Source organism: Acinonyx jubatus, chromosome D2 (assembly GCF_027475565.1).
Source record: "Acinonyx jubatus isolate Ajub_Pintada_27869175 chromosome D2, VMU_Ajub_asm_v1.0, whole genome shotgun sequence".
NCBI classification, from domain to species: domain Eukaryota; kingdom Metazoa; phylum Chordata; class Mammalia; order Carnivora; family Felidae; genus Acinonyx; species Acinonyx jubatus.
Genome location: NC_069393.1, coordinates 34605001 through 34620334, shown reverse-complemented (window position 1 = coordinate 34620334; position 15334 = coordinate 34605001). Strand labels below are relative to the sequence as shown.

At 56.4% G+C, this 15334-nt stretch overlaps 2 protein-coding genes across 5 annotated transcripts in view; one reads left to right on the top strand and one right to left on the bottom strand.

The window, feature by feature from the left end:
• The window catches only part of LRMDA (leucine rich melanocyte differentiation associated), a 1031966-nt gene extending 1029615 nt beyond the window's left edge, over positions 1-2351 (bottom strand). For 2 of the 4 annotated variants that reach the window (XM_053207076.1, XM_053207078.1), the window contains exon 1: positions 2031-2351. The gene's annotated coding sequence lies outside the window, so the exon portion shown is untranslated. The remainder of the gene's footprint in view (positions 1-2030) is intronic. The other 2 variants (XM_053207079.1, XM_053207081.1) reach the window with 1 other exon arrangement.
• An 8065-nt stretch (positions 2352-10416) lies between these two features.
• Positions 10417-14521, top strand: ZNF503 (zinc finger protein 503). Its single transcript, XM_027062336.2, has 2 exons — positions 10417-11125; positions 11929-14521. The coding sequence occupies exons 1-2, from the start codon at positions 10796-10798 to the stop codon at positions 13561-13563; spliced, it is 1965 nt and encodes a 654-aa protein (XP_026918137.1). The 5' UTR covers positions 10417-10795; the 3' UTR covers positions 13564-14521.
• Positions 14522-15334: the final 813 nt, after the last annotated feature.

Here is a 15334-nt window from a genome sequence, read left to right as displayed (position 1 = left end):
GGATATAGACTCAAGAAATTTTGTTAGTGGAAAATAAAACTGATAACCTTTATGACCATCAACAGGGGAATGGTTGAATAAGCGGATATCTTCATTCTACAGAATGCTATGGAGCTAAAAATAAATAAATTACCTTTATATCCATAGACCCATTTGTTAGCAAGAAAGAACGAGCAACAGATAACTCTCATATATTCACTGTTTCAGCAATAACATAATAACCTCACACCTGGGTAGCTCAGCTGGTTGAGTGTCTAACTTTGGCTCAGGTCTTGATCTCACAGTTCATGAATTCGAGCCCCACATTGGGCTCTGTGCTGACAGCTCAGAGCCTGGAGCCTGCTTTGGATTCTGCTCCTCCCCTGCTCACACTCTGTCTCTCAAGATTGAATAAACGTTAAAAAAAATTTTTTAAACCCATAATAGTCCCATATATATGAGCATAGTTTATATGAGCATGGTGGGTGTGGAGAAAGGGACAGAAGTTACATTTCAGCTGTTAACACTGGATATCTCAGGAGACTGGGTGGGAAATAGAGAGGAGATGGGGAGATCATAAAGTTTGTCCTTAAATATCTCTGAGTGCTTTGCTGGTTGGTGAACATGTTTTTTTATAATTTTGGGACGTAACTTAAAGCCTTTTGAAAGGAGTTTAGAACTACATTATCAAGAGTCAAGTGTTTCATGTAGACAATGGGGAGCCATTGAAGATTTGGGGGCAAGGGAATGATGCGATCAAGAAAATTAACCTAGCAGGAGTACATATAATGGATTAGAGGCAAGAGAGGCTGAGATGAACAGTTAGAAGGTTCTGGTAGCAGTAGTTCGGTCAGGACCTAATAAAGTACTGAACTGTGATAGCAATAATATGTGAAGTGAGAAAGAGAAAAGGGAGCCCTGACTACAGCCTTGAGACACATATGTCTGAATGATGGGAGGAGTGGTCATGGGTGGGTGGACGGTGTTTTCCATTTACATGTATCAACTAACACATCTTGCACTCTGAAAATCTGAATAAATGGCTAGAAAAACATAGGTATTTCTCTTTTCCAATCTCCTCAAGCATTGACTTATCTGATATTTACCACATATAGGTTCAAAATAATAATTTTTTCATGAGTTTTTATCCTCCTTATAGTGATTGTTCATCCATTCAGCACAGTTGATGGTACATACAAATGCTCTTTTCTTCATTCATTCCTTGATGGAATAGCCCCATCCCTGCCCCCTTGGAGTTACCATCCAGTGAAGGAGACAGCCTCTCAACAGGAAATCCCCAGTGTGGTAAGTGCTCTGAGAGAGGGTTACAGGAGCCCTAACTCAGTACCAAGTGGGAGGGTGCAGGGAAGTGGTGTGAAAGCTGAGACATGAAAAAGAGTAGTGAGCCAGGTGAAGAGAAGGACAGAGGTCATTCCAGATAGAAGGGAAAGCATTAGCAAAGTCCCGAGGGAGGGTGTAGCACGGCACATTTGAGTAACCAGCAGGCAATCGTTGATAGCAGGAACTCAGGCTAAGAGCGAGAAGGAGACACAGAAAGGCAGAAAAGCAAGTCAAGCCTCAGAGACCCGGGGGTCACGGGCTCAACTTGATCCTAAGAACGATGAGAACCTGGGGCTTTTGAGCAGAAGACAAACATGGAGTGATACACTTTTTAAAAAGATCACTCTGGCTTTGGCAGGCACTACAGGGAAAAAAGGAAGGATGCTCACTGGTTTGGTTTCCCCATCAGGTTGGGAGCTGCTGGGGGCTGAGTTGAGCCCATCTCATTTATACTTTTCCCCCATCTCTGTGCAGGACCATCTCAGCAAGGCCTCAGCTGCAGGTAGATGTGGTTAACCCACCCATGGACATTCCCTCCACAGGTAAGTAAAAGCCCAGCAAGATTTCCCCGGAGTGATGGATTGGGATACTGAGGATCTGAAGAAAATAAGGGAAAAGAGTATAGATGAAATGGGAGCGAGGCAAGACCGATTTCTTCTCTCCCTACCTCAATTACTTTATCTGTGAAATGGGGTATTCGTGGTACTTACCTCAGAGACTTGCTGTGAGGACACTATTCATACACAGTTCTTAGTATCTGGCACAAAGCGAACACTCAGTAAGTGTTAACTTTTGTTCTTGTTCGTCCTGAAGGACACTACTGTCTTCCAGGGTAGGGCTGGTCGGATTCCAGAAAATGCTTGAGAGTCGCTGGGCCAGGAAAGTCTCAGGACTACCAAGAGACCAAAGTTTGACAAAATCTTACATGCGAGTTTGGGCCGAGGTTGTTAGTGTGCTTGTGTTCACGTGATTTAAAAAATCCTAACATAGAACATCCAGGTGAGGAAGAGGAGCCGCCACCGCCGTCCCACGAGTCCCGGGTTGTGCGCTAGGCCCTGGGCGGGGGCCTGAGATTCACCAGCCCAGCCGGCGGGGGCGGAGCCTGACGGGCTGGGGGCGGGTCGGCGCAGGGGGGGCGGGGCTGGCGCCGCAGCCCTCGGCCCCGCCCCCAGCGGAAGTGCCGCCGGGCCCGCCCCTCCCTCCAGAGGCCGGTTCCCCTAGCGGGTCACCCGGCCCGCTCTCCCCCGTGCAATTCGGCTCCTAGAGGGAGTTCGGCCAGAGTCCCAACGCCAGGTCCGAAGAAGAGGACCCGGGTCTGCGTATCTGGCTGTCTCGGGCAGTGCTCTCTGTCCCTCCCAGTCCCCCGTCCTCCTTTCCATTCCTCTGTTACCAGCGCGGCCGCAGGCGCCGCGGGGAACCTCACAGGTAAAGACTCGGCTACTGAGGACGCAGGTGTGGGTGCCTCCCTGAATGCACGGGCCAGGGAGAGGCTGATGGCACGTGCCCAGCTTTTTTCCAAAGCGATTGTATTGACAATGGGGCCCCGGGTGGGCAGACGCGGACCCCAGGAGCGCTACATCGCACTGGGGAAGCAGAGGGGGCGGGACTGAAGCCCCAGACCTTGAGAGCCGGCTCGTTTGTGTCCCCGCGTCTTGCGCAGGCTCTGTTGTGCCTGGAAGGAGGTGAGCTGGTTGGGTCAGGGCTGCAGCTCCGGAGGGTTATCCCCCCACCCACTCCCTGCGGCGACTGGGGTCTGACAGTCGCTCCTCCCGGGCGCACACAATGTGAGGTTTGCAGAATGAAAATCAATAAAATCAATGCAAATGCAAAGAACACGAAACATGTTTGGTTGTTACTATTTGCGTTTGTTAAATTCTTTTATTAATTTTTTAAAATTTTCTTCGTGGAAAAAGTGTCTGGCTCGGATCCGGGCCTCGGAAAGGGAAGCAAAATGCCCCGGGTCTCCCCGCAGGGGGGCGGGGGGCCTGTCCTCCGTCCCGGGACGCGCAAACTTCCCGTAGAGGTAGTGCTGGGTCCAGCTGCGGGAGGGGAACCCCCGGTGCGTTCGGCTTCCGGATACGGCTTCCCGCCCCCGCGCCTCATTGTCCGCACTTTAGGGAGAGCCCCCACCCCTCCATAGCATTTTCCGGGTTCACCACCCCCACACCAAGGGGGCCGTGCCTCCTCCCCTCCCCCCCCCCAGCTCTCCCCGGCGCTTTAAATAATGATATTTGCATGCAGGGAGCGATTCATAAATATGTCAGGGCCGGTGAAATATAGGCAACATTTCAAACTTTCTATTTAAAAAACATGAATTATGGCCGCGGAAAATGTGTTCCCATTTAAAGGCGATACGAAGTATTTGGTGTCTCGTCCCCGGGCCCATCCATCACGCAGACAATAAAGAGAGTTTTTCGCCCTGACACCCGCGATTTATGGGCGCCCTTCTCTGCCCTCATCACTCACCCGCCGCGGCCGGCCCGGCGACAGGCCCAGCGGAGAGAACTGCAGCGGCCCCCCACCCCCGCGCCGGCCCGCGCGCGCACTTTGCGCCCTCGCCAGCACCCCAAGACCTCCCCTCCCAGGGGGAAGAGCCTGCTCCAGGGAGTTGGGAAATCGGCAGTGAAGGTCTAGGCAGACGACCGAGAGCTGAATCCAAACTCGTCCTCTCCCCTCAGTGCAAGCCTCTTTTAGGGGCAGGGGCTGAGCGGGCAGAGGAGCGGCCTTGCGAGCTAGCTCAGCGTCCCGGCCTCGCCCGCCAACCGCGGCGCGGCGCTTTAAGTTTCCAGCGCAGGCTGCGGGAGGTTATTTACGTGCGGGTACGAGGTGAGGGGAGAAGACTGGGCTGGGGGCTTCCCAAGCCGATCTCTGGGCATTCCGCCCCGGGGAAGGTGAGCTGCTTTCAAGCTTCCTTGAGCCTTACTGGGCGGATGCTTCGGGGCAAAGCTGTTTCTGCAACTTTTACAAAGCTTCCTTCTCCCTGGTGCGATCCCCACAAACACATCCTGGGCGTCTGCGACACCTTGGAAACTATTCTTACGGACCGAGGCGAGGAGTTGGCGAGAAATAGGAAGGGGAGGTGCCTTCCCTAGCCGTTCGCCTCGGGCCAGGCTCGGCTGCCCCAAGCCTTCTTAGCCCATCGCCCACACCTTGCGCGCGCACATACCAGCGCGCGGTCCTCCCTAAGTGACCACCGAATCATAGTGGCAAACTTGCGTCGAAGAAAGTTCGGGCATCATTTGCCGAGGAATTTGCTTTCAGTTTTCGCCGCGGGCGGACTCGGCCCGGCGAGGGCCGAAGCACTACCAGGGGTGGGGGCTGCCTGGCACTGCCGGGAAGTGAGGGGCAGCTCCCGGGCTGAGCGCGTTGATAGTCCAGCGCGGCCGCGTGATCACCAGGAGCCACCCCGAGTCCCATGCTGGGCCGATGCATCTGCGTACACTCGAACCGGGAGCCGTTTCCTGCCGGATGCCTGAGAGCTGAATTTATTCGGATGCAGTCAGCGCAAACCGCAGAGAAATCCCGTCGATTCTAAAAATGACAAGATTGAATTTATTAGATCAAGATTCACGTGTAAGTGCAGGGAGATGAATATTATACAAACAGCACCACGTCCAGTGTGAACGGAAGATCGCTTCCGGTTTCAAGGCACGTAACCTAACATTTGAATATTTAGACCTATAGAGGGATATAAAATATTATTAAATTCTTGGTGTGTACACACACAGTCAAGTTGAAAAAATTCTAGAGCAAGTGTTTTTTTACAGCTCCTGCTTGAGTGTAATTTGGACTCAAGATAGCCTTATGTCCAAATAACCACCCAGTGAATGTTTCCTATAGCCAGAGTGAGTTTCGCTACGTTGAGGGGTGCAGTATGTGTACCTCTTTAAATATCTGCGTCGTGGCAAAGGTGAAATAAATACATTTAAGAAGAGCGGGCACATAGTTGAATAACTGCATCGCTACAATATTTCCGGATATGGAAATAATTATTACTCCAGGTTGGCTGTGGAAGGTGTGCACAACTTAGGGGGGGGGGGCTTTCGGGAACCCGAGGTGGGAGCCACAGGTCCTGAAATGCTGGGCACCGAGCACGCTGAGGTGGGCCCCATGCGATACCCTCAACCTCCGACCCTGGCGTGATTGCTGGAAGAGGCTCGGCCCGAACGGCCAACATTGTCTTGCCTCGGGGGTTCTCCCGGATACACGCCGGGAGACAGAGACATCACCAGGCGCTGAACCTGGCATTTAAGATAGGAGGACCTGGGGTCCAGCCGGCAGACATTTCCCCCTTAGCCACTTCAACGACCCCTCAATCCTGGCTCCACCGTGCTTAGGCAGTGACCATTTGGGCCTATCGATTTGGAGCAAGAGTGCGTAAAAGGGCGGGTCGCGCTTGGTTCCGAGTCGTCCCAAAGCTCAAAGCTGGAGGACACCGGAGAAGGCCACGATTTCGCGTCCGTGCGGAATCCGGGCCCCACCCGGCCTGGAGAGAACCAGTTTGAAGCCTAGAAGTGATTGTCTGGCTGCATTTACTTATTAAGTGTTAGGGATCCCCTCACAAACTCAGTGCTGAGGCCCAGGCGCCCCGAGGGTCTCCTCAGTATATTTGCAAAGCCCAGGAACGCCAGGAGCGAGGTCGGCGACGTCGCAGCTGTGAAATTCCAAGGCCAAATACTAATTCCAGAATTGGGCGCTTGCAACCGTCCAACCATCACACTACCCTAGTCTTCTTTTCTCACCCCTTCAAACGCACCCAACCCTGGCACAGGAGCAGAGCTGAGAGCCCCTGCTTGGGGAGAAATTAGGCAGGACTCTGCCAGGAGTTCCTGGGAATTGCACACACTCCTGAGGCAGCCCTGCCGCAGAGAAATAACCCGGGCGCTGAGAATGCCCTGCTTTAGAGAGTGTGACTGCGCCGAAGTGGTATATACGGTATACCGAGAGGAGGGAGAGAGGATAAGAAATATTCCCTGTCAAGTAGGAAAAGGAGGAAAGGAAGAAGGGAGAAAAGAATGAAAAGGTAGGGAGTCTAGAAAGAAGCGTGTGAGGAAACAAAAAAAGAGAAGAATAGAGGAGAAAAAGCCAGGACAAGCGAGCCGAAAAGAGTACAGGCCTTGGCCAGGCCCCGGGACCAGGCCAGACCATGGCTCCCGCAGGCCCGGTGCCACCGCAGGCCGGAGAAGAGATGAGGGCCTCGCGAGACGGTCCCCCACCAACCCTGCGAATATGGGCCCCGCTTCCAGCCCGGAGGGACGGGCCGGGGTCCAGCGGCCTCCGCCCGCTCCATCTTTTCCCCCCTCCTGGGGACCACAAGGCGGGGCAGGACAAGGGTGGGGAGGCCCCCAGGGGCGCGCGCCAGTCCCGGACTGTTTGGGCGCTCTGGGCCAGGCTTTCCAGCTCGCCGGGCCTGACCTGTCAGGCGGATTATCTTCGAGGGAGATTAATAGGGGAGGCGGGCTGCAATAATAATCGTTTTGTTTGATGTGACAACTCTGATAGGCGTTGATTTACTTACAAACTGATAGGCTTTTAATTGAGCGCCTCCGCCGAGCCCGAGATGAAAGGGAAGCGGCGGTGAAAGGCGGCCCGCCTGCCCTCCGGCCTCAATACTGATTAGCCATCTCGACAGTGAATAGTTCAAGGCATTTTCAAACTTTTTTTCCTCAGCTCTCTCGCCTTCCTTCTCCTCCCACCCCCTCCTCAAATATCTGCCAAGCCCATTCCTTTTTTAGAGAAAACAAATCATTTACACTGTGTGCAAATAAAATCCACAGGACATCCACGCCAACCGCCGCTGGGGTTGGAGGCTTTAGGCCTAGCGCGGTGTAATTAATAACTCCCCCACCCCCAAGGCCTGCAAGACCTTCAGGGATTTGGCTTCCCGGGCGAGATGCGCAGGCTCTGATGCTGGCGCCTCCCGAAAGCCCCGGGCGCGCAGGCCCCTAGGCGCCCCCGTGCGCTCGGACCTTCAGAGTTGGGTTTGCGAAGAGCGAACGCACGCGGACCACGACCCGCGCGCGCGCGCGGCTCTGCGCAGGCCTGCGATCGTGTGCGGTCACACCGAGGCACGCCCATTCTGGGGCACGCGCGGCCCACTCTCTGGTTCCCCAGGCTTTAGGTGCTGAGGTTACCGCCCCTGAATCGCCCAGGGCAAAGAAAAAGCTGCTGGAATTCCAGGAGAGGGACAGAACTGAGTCTAGAAGACTGCGGGCGGGGTGGGGGGGGGGGGCAGAGAGGACGCCCGCGGTCACCTCCAGTTCTGGCCGCCGCCCCCAGCATTCAGTCTCTGGGCCTCACGAGGAGCCTGCAGCAACGAGCGGCCCACGGCGGGGCTAGCGGAGCTGGGAGCTCTACAGTTGATCCGGGCCGACACCTCGACAGCAGAGCACTCCCTGATGCCGACACTAACACACCCGCTGGATACAAGCGGCCTCCCCCACGCGCTGCCCTGTAGAGACAGCTTAGGACTGTCCCGCCCTCAGAAATGGGCACCTGGGACTCGCTCCCCAAAGAGGACTCAGACAACCTTCACAGCCTCTCGTGTGGCCTCGCCACCATCTTACGGACTCACCTTCCTCACTTGTCGCACAGGCAGACACTCCAAATCTCCTTGAACGCAGGTGTGTTCTTACACCTACCCACACGCGCGCGCGCGCGCACACACACACACACACACACACACCGACAAACAGCAGCCCCAAAAACACATCGCCTCACTTCGCTCTTCTCCAAATTATCTTTAGTCAAGTGACACTCCCATGAAGTTTACCAACCTAAAGAATCGAGGGATAAGATTAAAACGCAGAAAAAGAATGCCTATGAGAGAATTCTAAAACTCACCCCAGAAAGTTCTCGGTACCTGTGTGGAGTGGGAGAGAAACAAAAAAAGAGAGGGGAATGGGGCGGTTAGACAGGAGAGGGCGAGCCTGCGGAGGGCAGGTCCCAGAACCGACCCCCACCGTTTGGGGCTCAGTGCCGGTGGAAACCGGGTCGCTAGACCCGGCCCCTGCCCCCCGCGCGGGTACAGACTGGCTCCTGGCTCCCCGCGCTCCCTGCCCCACCATTTATCAAAGGACTTGACAACAAAAGAAGAGCCGGGGCGGAAAAGTGGGGGAGGGGAGATTCAAAGTCGTCCAAGTCCTTCCGAGGAAGGGGATGTGTCCTCCTCTCGCCTCCTTCCAGTTTCTGCGAGTTTCTGGAAGCGACCCCCGAACTCGCTCCGGACGCTACCAAAGCCCTGACAACTCACACGGCGGCACAGACGTACGTACACACTTGTGCACCCAGCTCCAGGTACACAGAGGCACGCACAGCGCCTCCCCTCTTCCTTCCAAACCGCCCGAGTGACGGTGCAAATCGAGGGGAACGCGGCAGTCCCGCTCCGCTTCCCTGGAAGACCCAAGTTCCTACAAGCAACCGACCCCTCCCTCTCTCCGTTCTTTCCCTCTGCTTTCCCAACGCAGGTCAGTCCCAGCTCGGCGTTCCTATAAATTCGAGCGAGTAGCCAGCCCAGAGAAATCCCGGCTACCAAACCTGCGGGGATACCGCAGGGTGGGAGAGGACTGGGGAGAGGGCCTGAGTCAGTTTGAGACGTATCTCCACCGGACACCCACGGCCAGGCCTCCTCGAAGCCTCTCAGCCCCAGCTACGATCCGAAGGGAAGTCAAAGAATTAAGACCGGGAGGAGGTACCCCACCATTGACCTCCAGGACTCAAAAGTTACATTGGTGGTGTGGCTCTTAGAAATAAGTCTTAGTTTCGGGTCGGGGCACTACGAAGGGTGGACTCCGCGGCAGGCTGGCAGCCTGACATCCTCACGCTCCCGAGGGACTATCCGGGGGACAAAAATATCTCCCATCTTAGACGTCGCCGCCGCCCGTCTCGGGTACCCGGGGCAGCTCCTCCCTCCGCGGCCCCAACAGACTGAAGTCCCAGAGGTAGAAAGGTGTATCTTTCTTCCACGCCGAGGGGGGCAAAGCGCACACCCCAGGCCTGTGCAACCCTCTCAGCGCCCTGGGCGCACCTGCGCACTTTACCCTCACTATTCATTTTCCTGACACAGAGAGCCTCTTTTCCTCTCCTTCATTCTTTTTCTTAGAGCCACCCCCACCCCATCCCAGGAGGCTGCTCCTCTTTCCCCCTCCGCTGGTTCCCCCTTGGTCTCTTCCTTACTCTCTCTCCATCTCTCTCTCCCTCTCCCTTTTTCCCCTTCAAGTCGCACCCGCCTTGTAATCAGCAACAAAAGCTGACATAAATCACAGGCGGATTGACAAGAGCTGACAAATAACTGATTGATTGCGGTCGAGGAACATTGACAATTGATGGAGGGGTGGAGATGCCCAAAGAACTGAGGAGAGGGGGAGAGAGAAGAGAGGGTAGCAGGGGAGAGTAAGAATGGGGAGGGGGGAACGGAGTGTGAAACAGAGGAAACATGTGACCCCCGCTCCTGCCCCAATCTGCGCGTCCCCGGGCGTCACGTGGCCGGGAAGGGCTGGGAGCCCAGCGCACAGCCCGGAGACGAGCCGCCGCCGCCTCCGCTGCCCACCTAGCTTCTGGTTTCTCTGCTGCCGAATCTTGGGAAATCAAAGCGGGCGGGCGGACTTCCTCCGTCACCCGCTCTCCACCTTTCCTTACCCCGGTGGCCGCGTCGCGAGAGATTTCAGTTACTGAAGGAGACAGAATATTTGGTGTGTGGGGCCCCTGTGCGCCCCTGGAGTTGACAGTCCAGCTGTTGTCCGGACTCCCGCCGTTGCTCCTTCTGGACACCCCCCTCAATCTTTTCCTCTTACGCACCCTCCTGCAAAAAAAGGTTTCAGTTTATTTTCGAGCCAGGAAAAGGAAGGACGACGAGGTAGAAAAAAGAGGGAGGCGGCAGATAGCAAACGCAGAATAAATGTCCAGGTCGTCCTCGGAGCGAAATCGAGGGAGGGGACACGCGGGAGGGGGGCGGTGAAGAAGGAGCTGCCCATTAAAACCAGCGCTGAGAGTCCTGGCGGCGGCGGCGGCGGCGGCGCGGGACGCGTCACATCCCCTTGACCCTCCAATCACCTCGGGCTCCCATTTGATTGGAAGGCGGCAAAGGCTTTAATCTCCCCCTCGGTGCAGCTGCTTTTGAAGTGAGTTTCCTCGCCAGAGCCCCGGCTGGACAGGCAACGGCTCACATCGCCAAGCGCAGCGTCAGCGCTGGGTCGCGAGTGCGCAGCGCAGGGGCACAGCCCGAGGCGGACACGGCGAGCCACCCGGCACTCCCACAGTCCGGCCGGCTCCTCCCGCTCGGCCACGGCACTGCTGCGGGCCACCCAGGATTATTCGCTTCTGGCTCCAGGCGCCGAGAAGGCGCGCTGGGTGCCCGTGGCCGCCGCGCCAGCTCCTCCTCCTACTGCTTCTGCTCCCCGGGCGAGCGCGCAGCCCGGAGCCCGCCCCGCGCCTCCCGGAGCCCTCCCCCCGCTGCTCCCATGCGTGCGGGTGGGTCATGAGCACAGCGCCCTCGCTTTCTGCCCTAAGAAGCAGTAAGCACAGCGGCGGCGGCGGCGGCGGCGGCAGCGGCGGCGGCGGCAGCGGCAGCAGTGCGGACCCTGCCTGGACCAGCGCGCTCTCTGGAAATAGCTCTGGCCCCGGCCAAGGCTCGTCCCTGGCCGGCAGCACCAAGCCTTTTGTGCACGCTGTGCCCCCCTCTGACCCTCTCCGCCAGGCTAACCGCCTGCCCATCAAGGTGCTGAAGATGCTGACGGCACGGACTGGCCACATTTTGCACCCCGAGTACCTGCAGCCCCTGCCTTCCACTCCTGTCAGCCCCATCGAGGTAAGGACCCTCTCCCCGGATCGCGCTGGGACCACCACCCTGGCTGCCGCTTCACAGGATTTTCTTTCTCTCGGGATCTGGGGGTGGGAATGGAGGGGGGGGTCAGAGTGATTCATTTCCGGGATGGGGGAGAGCCCATAGTGCTCCCGCACCTTAAAACTAGGGCGGAAAGGGGGCAAGAGGTAGAATGGGATGTGAATGCTAGGGGACAAAGCAGCTAAAACTTATTTCTCCTTTTGGCATTAAAGCTTCCACCCTGACTCCGGCCCCTTCACTTTCGGCCCGGAAGACGGGCGGAAGTCCGAAATGCGGTTCCAAAGTCGCAGTCTTAAGGGTCCCCAGAAACTGATATTTGTATACAGCCTCTAAGGCACCAACGGCCTGAGCCCTTACTCTGAAGAAATAGGTGTGTGTGTGTGTGTGTGTGTGTGTGTGTGTGTGTGTGTGTATGGGGGAGGAGGTATAGTTTTGGGTCTAGGAGTCAGAAACCAAAACATTTCTGAGTATTTTTAAAAATACAGTTGGCGCTTATAGAGGGAAGAATATATCCTGATTTGGCGGGGAGGAGGGAGCTGCTGCCTTTCTCAAGGGCGAGTGTGTGTGTGTGTGTGTGTGTGTGTGTGTGTGTGTGTGTGTGTGTCTCTTGGGGGGTGTGGGGGGTGCTGCCTAGGATTGCGCCTGGAGCTGGGAGGATCGTAACTGGCGGTTTGCGGAAGGGCGTTTGAACCCTAGAAGCCAGGATTCTAAAGGGTTTCCCCTTCTTTCTCTTTGTGCCACTCCCAACCTCACGTCTGACCCCGCAGCTTGATGCCAAGAAGAGCCCGCTGGCGCTGTTGGCGCAAACATGCTCGCAGATCGGGAAGCCCGACCCCTCGCCCTCTTCCAAACTCTCCTCTGTCGCTTCCAACGGGGGCGGCGCGGGCGGTGCCGGCAACGGCACCGGGGGCGACAAAGAAGGAAAGTCGGGCCCCCTCAAGCTGAGCGACATCGGCGTGGAGGACAAGTCGAGTTTCAAGCCGTACTCCAAACCCGGCTCGGATAAGAAGGAGCCAGGAGGCGGCGGCGGCGGAGGCGGTGGTGGCGGGGGCGGCGGCGGGGGGGTTTCAGCAGAAAAGTCTGGATTCCGGGTACCGAGCGCCACCTGCCAGCCATTCACACCCAGGACAGGCAGCCCAAGCTCCAGCGCCTCGGCCTGCTCGCCAGGAGGCATGCTGCCTTCGGCCGGGGGCGGCCCGGAGGGCAAGGACGACAAGAAGGACCCCGACGCGGGCGGCGGCGGCGGCGCCAGCAAGGGTTCCGGGGGCGCCTCGGCCGAAGGGGGACCCACTGGGTTGGCGCACGGCCGGATTAGCTGCGGCGGAGGGATTAATGTGGACGTAAACCAGCACCCAGATGGGGGCCCCGGGGGCAAGGCGCTAGGCTCAGACTGCGGCGGTTCATCGGGCTCCAGCTCCGGCTCGGGCCCCAGCGCGCCCACCTCCTCCTCAGTGCTGGGCTCTGGGCTGGTGGCTCCGGTATCACCCTACAAGCCGGGCCAGACAGTGTTCCCTCTGCCTCCCGCGGGCATGACCTATCCAGGCAGCCTGGCTGGGGCCTACGCTGGCTACCCGCCCCAATTCCTGCCACATGGCGTGGCTCTTGACCCCACCAAGCCGGGCAGCCTGGTGGGGGCGCAGCTGGCGGCGGCTGCGGCGGGCTCTCTGGGCTGCAGTAAGCCGGCGGGCTCCAGCCCCTTGGCCGGGGCGTCGCCGCCATCCGTGATGACAGCCAGTTTGTGCCGGGACCCGTACTGCCTCAGCTACCATTGCGCCAGCCACCTAGCAGGGGCGGCGGCAGCCAGCGCTTCGTGCGCTCACGATCCGGCCGCGGCGGCCGCGGCGCTCAAGTCCGGATACCCGCTGGTGTACCCCACGCACCCGCTGCACGGCGTGCACTCTTCGCTAACAGCTGCCGCCGCTGCCGGCGCCACACCGCCCTCCCTGGCAGGCCACCCCCTCTACCCCTACGGCTTCATGCTCCCTAACGACCCGCTCCCCCACATCTGCAACTGGGTGTCGGCCAACGGGCCCTGCGACAAGCGCTTCGCCACGTCCGAAGAGCTGCTGAGCCACTTGCGGACCCATACGGCCTTCCCCGGGACAGACAAACTGCTGTCGGGCTACCCCAGTTCATCGTCTTTGGCCAGCGCCGCAGCGGCCGCCATGGCTTGCCACATGCACATCCCCACGTCGGGCGCTCCGGGCAGTCCCGGGACGCTGGCGCTGCGCAGCCCCCACCACGCGCTGGGACTCAGCAGCCGCTACCACCCTTACTCCAAGAGCCCGCTACCCACACCCGGCGCTCCTGTGCCGGTGCCCGCCGCCACGGGACCGTACTACTCCCCCTATGCCCTCTACGGACAGAGACTGACCACCGCCTCGGCACTGGGGTATCAGTGAGGGCGGTGGGGAGGGTTAGCAAGGGAGAGAAAGGAGCTGGGGGGGGGGGGGGAGGGAGGAGCCGAGGGAGGGGCGGGAACAGGGCAGAGGCTACTGTCACCCGCGCGTGGGGATGACCCGGGCCAGGAAAGGAAAATATATATATACCGTATCTATCTACCCAAAACAGCGACCGAGACCCGGTGGGAAACTCCCCTTTCCTCCACCTCTCATTTCCCCACCCACGCAAACTTTATAAAAGTTGAAAAAATATCATTTGACTTTTTATAGAAAAAGAAGGAAAAATTAATTGAGAAGGTGTTCATCTGAGGACTGCATCGGTGGACACTGGTATTTATTTATGTTAGCTCCAAGCGGACCCGTGGTTCAAAAGTGCATTATTTAGTTTGATCTCCGTAGGTAAAAAGGAGGAGGGGTAAAAAAAAAAAAAAAATTAAATCTTGAGGGTAAAAATGTGAAAAACAAACCCTCCCATCCCTTGTAGAGTATAAATAAATACAAAACCGCCACAGAACTAGAGGTCTTCTCTTTAATGTTACTTTAAAATTGCTATTATTGTATTGTACGTTCTTATTTAATGTCTGATTGAAACACAAATTTACATGCATGTTTGTTACAAAAAATGAAAAAACAAAACAAAACAAGTCACAATTTGTCAGCTCTGATTTCAAATTGCAATTATTTTTAAGGTGTATACCATCGAAAGAGAATGGGTATTTTTTTGTATGTATTCTGGAAGAAAACAAAAAAAAAAAAAAGGAAAAACAATCCTATTCCAAAACCTCATTTGCCTTATTTTGTTCTTTAAAAGGAACACAACTATTTTTAATTTTTAAGTCCACCCGCTGAGAAGGGGACAAATAAGGTTTACGTCATGTACTAAAATAATAGACAATGTATCGCTTTAAAGATTAAAATTCCGTATATTTGATGTATTAAAAGGTTTTACTTCTTCTTATCTTTTTTTTATTTTTTATTTATTTATTTTTTTGGTGAAAGAGAAAGGAAGAGCATGGCAGTTTCGGCCGCAGTGGGTTCCCTGGGCCTCACGGCTGCTCCTACTTCCCAGGACCGTGGCTGCATTTCCTATTGTTTTTGTTGTGATTTTTAGGAAGAGGCAAAGGGCTGGCCAGTCGTGGGGTTTGCCTTGGGGAAAATATTTTTAAACAGGGGATTTCACAATTTGTAAAGATCGTGTCCTGAGCAATCGCTCATTTAGTTTTTAATTTTCCTCCCAGCACACGGTTTGTTAAAAGTGAAAGGAAAAAAAATGATTTTTTAAAAATCATGATTTCTCTCTTGATTTTTGAGAATTTGGCTTTTGTTTTGTACAGAGAGCGGCGCAGTCCAGGACTGTCCCCACGGCCTTAGCCCCGGGGAGGTGCCACTGCCCGCTGTCCCTGTCTTTGCTTTGCAAGCATCCCTGTCCCAGGCGGGCAGTCGGGATAGATCCGGGGACGGTGAGCGCCTGGGAATCTGTTTCCCAGGCCTGGGGGGAGCGCGCCGGAACCTTCTAGCCCCTCGGTTGAAAGTGAGTTCGCTCCCCTTTTCTCCTTCTGGCTGCCGGAGCCCAGCCCTCAACACCCCACGCCCAGAGTCCGGGCCCGCGGCTGGCCGGCGCCGCGGCTGCTTTTCCGCGTCCAGATTTCTCTGCAGCCCGAGCTCTACCCCGGTCTGTGCCGCAGGAGAGCGCGCCGGGGCATACGACCCGGAAGCCCCTTCAGATTCGGCCCCACGAGGGTCACGGAGCCTGTTCCCTGTCTTGCCAGGG

Coding starts and splice junctions, on each gene's coding strand:
- ZNF503 (XM_027062336.2), top strand. CDS start 10,796: ATGAGCACAGCGCCCTCGCTTTCTGCCCTAAGAAGCAGTAAGCACAGC. Junction 11,126..11,928: donor CTCCTGTCAGCCCCATCGAG/GTAAGGACCCTC, acceptor CTGACCCCGCAG/CTTGATGCCAAGAAGAGCCC.